The 6,178-nt window shown below is 41.0% G+C and overlaps 1 protein-coding gene across 1 annotated transcript; it reads right to left on the bottom strand.

Annotated features, from left to right (window-relative positions):
* Positions 1-1,489: 1,489 nt before the first annotated feature.
* gpx3 (glutathione peroxidase 3) lies at positions 1,490-6,178 on the bottom strand. The gene is made up of 5 exons (XM_041223612.1): positions 6,043-6,178; positions 3,790-3,943; positions 3,150-3,267; positions 2,954-3,053; positions 1,490-2,520 (listed from the first exon to the last, which is right to left on the bottom strand). Exons 1-5 carry the CDS (start codon positions 6,124-6,126, stop codon positions 2,266-2,268), a joined length of 711 nt encoding a protein of 236 aa, XP_041079546.1. The 5' UTR covers positions 6,127-6,178; the 3' UTR covers positions 1,490-2,265.

The raw sequence follows: 6,178 nt of genomic DNA, 5'->3' as shown, positions 1-6,178 counted from the left end.
CTGTCAAATCTTTTCTTGTCTTTAGCGATAAGGTGAAGAACGTTAGTAACGACTTGACTAAGGTCACAGTTATGTTTACTTTCAGCTGGGAAAAAGGGTCTTATACAATTCATAGCCCAAAGAGAGATCATTAGCATCAATGGTAATTTTGATTTATCGTTGATTGTGTGTTAAACAAATCAAAATTAAAACTGTTCCACATTTGCACTGCTATAACATGTTATATTGTCCTGAAATGCTTTTTCCCCAGCTAAAGATAATGAACCTGGCCCGACAAAGTTTTGAAACTTGGTATCGAAAATATATTTTGAAATAATAAACAAATGACTTGCTGTACCCAGGGTATTTCTACAACAATTTATCCTATGGGGGACCAGGATACCGTGTAAGCTTGTGAAAAGAATCTCTATTTATTTGGGAATTCAATCATTTGTTTAAACCTGATGTAACCCTATGCTGCCCAAAAGGTGTTTCCAGTCGTGCTTGGAGGCCGTATCTTCTTCCCTAACTTTGCATGTTGCGTACATGCTGTGCTGGGTACAGGTGAAGCTTTGCATCTTTCTGGTACACCCTTTGATTTATTCAGCTTTCAAACAGCATTTCGTGTAGCTTGCTACGCTTGGCAGCATAGGGTTGTTCCAGAAACATCAGATTCATGTTGGCTAATACTACTTCATGTGTCTTGCCCCTAACAATAAATCTATAATGTTTCATGTGTTGGCAAATTCATTAATTTGTTTGGACGGTGAGGAACATCCTGATTAAATAAAGTGCTCTACTCGACTATAGGTCAAGAAAGAGTTCAAATTCCTGAAGACATGCAGCATGACTGTGTCCTGTAATACATGCAGAGTGGCAGTCTCATCTGGTCTTCCTGGCTGTTTATTCAATTCTACACTTGCAGAGATAAATGCATTGATCTTAGAACTGGGGAAAAAAGCCTAGGGTTATCATCAGTATTTCAATTTTCATCAAGGGTTTTAGATACTGAAACATGGAGTTCGAGAAGTTGCCCTGCCAAAACTTTGAAGAAACATATACGTATGATAAAATAGATACATAGATACTTAACGTGGTACAATAATGTACGCAGTGACTAAAGGGGATATGCATACAGTATACAGTACTAAGAATATTATGGAACAGTTGCTGCATTTGTAAAATAGTGCTGACATACCTTCTCCTGTTTTCTTTATTGTTGACTTTTTTTGTAGGACAAGTTTTAAACAAGCTATGTTTAAAATTTTTAAATAGCTTTTTTGCATCGAACACAGGTTACGTATTGCAACTGGTTTCCTTGAGAGGGTTTTCTGTTTTGCTCACACCGCCACCTGGTGGCGAATGTTGCAAGTGCATGAATGCTCTTACTCCCTGCACCAAAATCCACAGCAAAAACAAAAACAAAAAAAGTTAACAAACATGAAAACAATGCATCAGCCCTGCATTCAACTTATTTCTTTTAAAGTGAGTAAAAAACAAAACACAAAGATTCAACTTTAATGCTTTATTGAAGTTTTAGAGGTGCAGCTTTTAGGAAAGGTTGCGTGGCTCTGTGGGAATACTAGGAGAGCCTGAATGCACCAAAGAGCTCTCCTAACCCCTCCAGAGTTTCAGGACAGGCTCCACAGGGTCACTGCTTTCAGGCCTTACCTTCATTGACACGCACCCTTTCACACCAGCACCCCCTAGCGAGGCCTCCAGCAATACATAAGCCAGCAAGCAACAACAACAACATATATATATATATATATATATATATATATATATATATATATATATATATATATATATATTACAGGTTTTTAAATTATTTGTCTCTATATATTGTTAAAGTATAACAGATAGGATTCCATTGTGCAGCCTGGTCTCTGTGAATACAGCCCACTCTTATTATATTCAACCCTCTTGATTTGCATCTAAAGACTGTTCATATTGCTCTCCTTTCTGTTTGTACTCTGGCTCTGCAAAATATTTCTCTGTTCTAGATTTGGCACTCCCTTTCTGCAATAAAACCTGTAAGCAAGCATGCCTCTCATTTCAATACTGAAATCATATCATCTGTTTTAATGAGAGTGGGTTGTATAGGAACTGTGACTATACCCATAAGATTTGAGGATGGGAAGCATTTTTTTTTTATTCATTTTTTTATACTTCAGTTTTGCTTGCCGCTAGTGGGGAACGGATGCTATTCGGAGTCAAAAATAAAAAAGCGCTATCTGTTTCAAAGGAAAGCGTGCCATTGTGTTTAGTGTGTTTGTTTGAAGCTTATTTTTTCCAGGGTTCCAGCACAGGCAGCTGTACACTAACCCTCCTCTGTGAGGCCTGACGGCGCAGGTAATCAAGGATGTCCTTCCTCACAGCAGACACGTTCACTCGGGGGTACCAGCGCATCACCGGCTTGCCATCCGGACCCACCAGAAACTTCTCGAAATTCCACTTGACGTCTTTCACTCTCAGCGGCTCCCAGAACAGCCGGTTCGTTGGATTACCAAAGCTGTCACCAACCGGCGGGCAGCTGTTCTATAAGAACAAAAAAGCAGGGGTGCGGTAAAGAGGTAGAGCCTGAAGACAAACCAAACTGCCCCAATGAACTGTACCTCACCAATCTATCTGTGTGGTTCTTCCTCTGGGATCTCACAGCAAAGTATCAACCCTGAAAAGAAGCTCTGTACTATAGTAGCAAGGGAGGAGTGATGAGTGCCAAACAGGCTTATGTCAATTAAGATGCTTAGCCAATAAATGTGTTGTGTACTGGTAGCCGTGACAGAATGGCATTGTATGGACTGGACTAGAGTGATACTGTCCAAGTATTTTATGAAATGATCTAGTCTGGCTTGTGATTAGTAGTCGAGACATGGAGCTGATTCTAGGGTCAATGCATTGCCTCTCTAATTGCTACACCTACATGCTCTCTAGCCTGCACGTCTCAACTGATAAGGGATGTGTGCCTTACCTTCAGGAAGGTGTAGACTTTCTGTTCATGCTGCCCGTTTATAGCTCCCTTTTGAAAAAGCTGGAAATTTGGAACAAATCCACCCCCTGGACGGATGTACCTAAAGGTAATATGAAAAGAATTCATGAGTTTCATACTTTATGAACTAGTACTCTGCATGCCAAGATCTGCATTACTAGACTGCTCTAGTACTCACTTCAGAGTGGACAGAATTTCATTATTTTCCCCAGGCTCCTGCATCCCAAACTGGTTTGAGGGGAACCCCAGGATGATGAAGCCATAGGGTCTCAGCTCCTCGTGTAGTGCATTCAGTTCTGCCAATAAGAAAAAGAAAGAACGTCTTCAAATAAAAACAGAGGAGGTCACATAAATCAAGCATCACTCAGGGTTACTTTGAGTGGGAGAGAGAATCAGACAGCTTAAACATAGAGATACATGCTGTATAATGTCAGGGAGGGTTGACTACTGCTCTCAAAAAGCAAAGATATAGGGGATGTTGAAGCTGGCTATGTGCCTCTGCAGAATACACATCTATTCAGTTTAAGCTTCAGCACAGTTAGTTCATATCTGTTCAGCTTTTAAAGGGAATCAACAGACCCCAGAGACACCTGCACAATGGTATTGTTAGGCAATGTAACTAAATAATAACTAGCTCCTGTAAGTGTATCAAAGCGTGTTCTATTCACCAAATTCCTTGTTTTTAATTTCACAAATCTACTGTAGTGCCAGCGCCGGTGCCAGTTTTGATTCTTGATTTTAAAAAAATAAAAAACAGCCCCCCACCCCCCTCCCCTCCCCTCCCCCAGCAGAGGGCGCTGCGAGTGAGTGATTCTTACCCAGGTACTGCAGGGTGAGTCCTCAGTAGGTTGCCACATTGACAAAGAGGACGTTCTTCCCTGCATACTCTTGGAACGAGACGTATCGACTCCCATCCAGCATGAGAGCACCATAATCATAGATAGTGCCGTCTGTCGAGCTGCTGCAGGAAGCCTTCAAAAGTAAAGACACGGGAAGGTGTGAAAATAGGGCTGGGCTGGGCTAGGAAGGGGTCCAGATTTCAATCTATTTTCTATTCTCTCAGGGCCTCAGGGAGTCTATTATGCAGACTCTTTTGATTTTCAATCTAATGCAGCTGCACTTCTTAATAACAAGCTGAAGCCTATTAGTGTGTTCTGAGGACACTGTGACTTTTCCAGGTTTATTGTTCCATTTCTATGGCACCCCAGCTGGTTACCATGAGCTGCAGATTTTTTTGACACATAAAACTCACCCGTGTGAGGTGCCGGGATATTCTTGTAACTAAGAGAGGCCGCTCATCATAAACACAGCCTCGCTCATTCATGACTGAAGTGAGATTTATAGTGAAGATGCTATGTCATCATTTCTTTTGTTGTACATAAAATACAGTCAGTGTTTATGAGCTGATATCTGATATTGGCATGATCACTGAGGGTGCATTGGATGTATGTATGCTGTGGGTAATTGAAATTGTTTTATTTATTATCACAAAGCCATTCAATTTACAAATTGATATTCAGTATATTAAATATGGTCTTTTTCTGTCAGTTTTTGTGTTATCTTTATATAATCTAAATGAAGGTCAAACTGGAGACCTGCAACGGCTCATGGATCGTACTAAATTAAGAGTACAGTGTAAGCCCATCCAAATCTTAGACCAGTGTGTGTATATATTGTTGGTTTCACAGAGCCAAATTAGCAAGACTAATGCCAGTCAAGGTTTGTGAAACCAGCCAGTAGCATTTAAAAGTTCATTTTTTTCTGGCAAGGGATTATGTTCTAAAAAAAACCTCACAACACAACAGAATGCTTTCTCGTCTCCCTTCTACAGCATCACAACATGACAGAATGCTTTCTCATCTCCCTTCTACAGCATCACAATATGACAGAATGCTTTCTCATCTCCCTTCTACAGCATCACAACACGACAGAATGCTTTCTCATCTCCCTTCTATAGCAAGTCAGCTTGTTTTCTGAACATTGATTCGGTCATAAAGTAAAAATCTTTTGTTTACGCAGCCTTGCTCAGAGAAATTTGAACTTTCACTGAGTTGCTTCTGTCAATAGTACAGCAGCTCAGCCAGGCCAGAGCAAAGGTCCCAATCAGATCTATGTAATGTGCGCATCTGTGTTTGACTGTTTAGAGTGATAATCATGGTAAAGGGCACTAAATACATAGCATACGCATGGGAGGCATATGCTGTGTTATTTGTTTGTAAATGTATTTAAAGATCTTACCACTGATCTGGTACTCATGCCTGCACGTCACAGTGTGTTTAAGCCAGTAGTTCAATGACCTTGATACAGAATGCATGTTACGTAAGGGTTTCATCCTGTTGACTAAAAATGCTAAAGTTCATCGATAAATAAACACATTTCCCTCTGTGACCCTCCTGGTTTTTATCCTCCATTAGTCACTAAGCACACTCACACCCACACAAACAATACCGCATATGCACTCTCTCACACACACAGTACCACGTATACACTCTCACACACACACTCTCACACACACACAATGCCACGTATACACTCTCAGACTCACACACACACACACACACACAATACCTTGTATACTCTCTCACATACACACACACACTCTCACACACACAGCACAATACCACGTATACACTCTCTCACACACACAAGGCACAGTGCTCCTAATCATGCTGACACCACACAGATTCGGATTGTAACAATGGCGTGTTTCAGTTTCTATTCTATTATGATCCTCTAAGCAACATGATCTCATTGATGAGACTCGTTGTGGCTTTGAAGCAGATAAATGCAGTGAGAACAGCATGTCTAATTATCAGTGGCTTTTATAAACAGCTGTCTCTCGTGCCACCTGGCTGCAAGAAGGACTTCTGCCAAAGGAGTTTTCTAGGTCTGGCGAACTGGAACACTAGCCAGCAAGGTTTATTAATTATTGAAAGCCCATTATAACCAGGTCTCTTAATTCATAAATGACTGCTCATTACAAATGCAAGAGATCTCTTAAAAAACACTGTCTGTCTGTCTGTCTGTCTATCTATCTATCTATCTATCTATCAAACCTATGAAGCCCTCACCTGCAGATCTGCAGTCCCAGGTTGAGGCTGCAGAAATCCCAAAAGCAGCAGGGGTAGAATCCATCGGCTGGTGCACCCCCTCATTGCAGCGAGACTCTATGTTCTCTCCCCCCAGCTCTGGAGGATCTGAGGCTGA

Source organism: Polyodon spathula, chromosome 22, assembly GCF_017654505.1.
Source record: "Polyodon spathula isolate WHYD16114869_AA chromosome 22, ASM1765450v1, whole genome shotgun sequence".
NCBI lineage: Eukaryota > Metazoa > Chordata > Actinopteri > Acipenseriformes > Polyodontidae > Polyodon > Polyodon spathula.
Note: the sequence above shows the minus strand (reverse complement) of the source record. Positions and strands in the feature narration are given on the sequence as shown.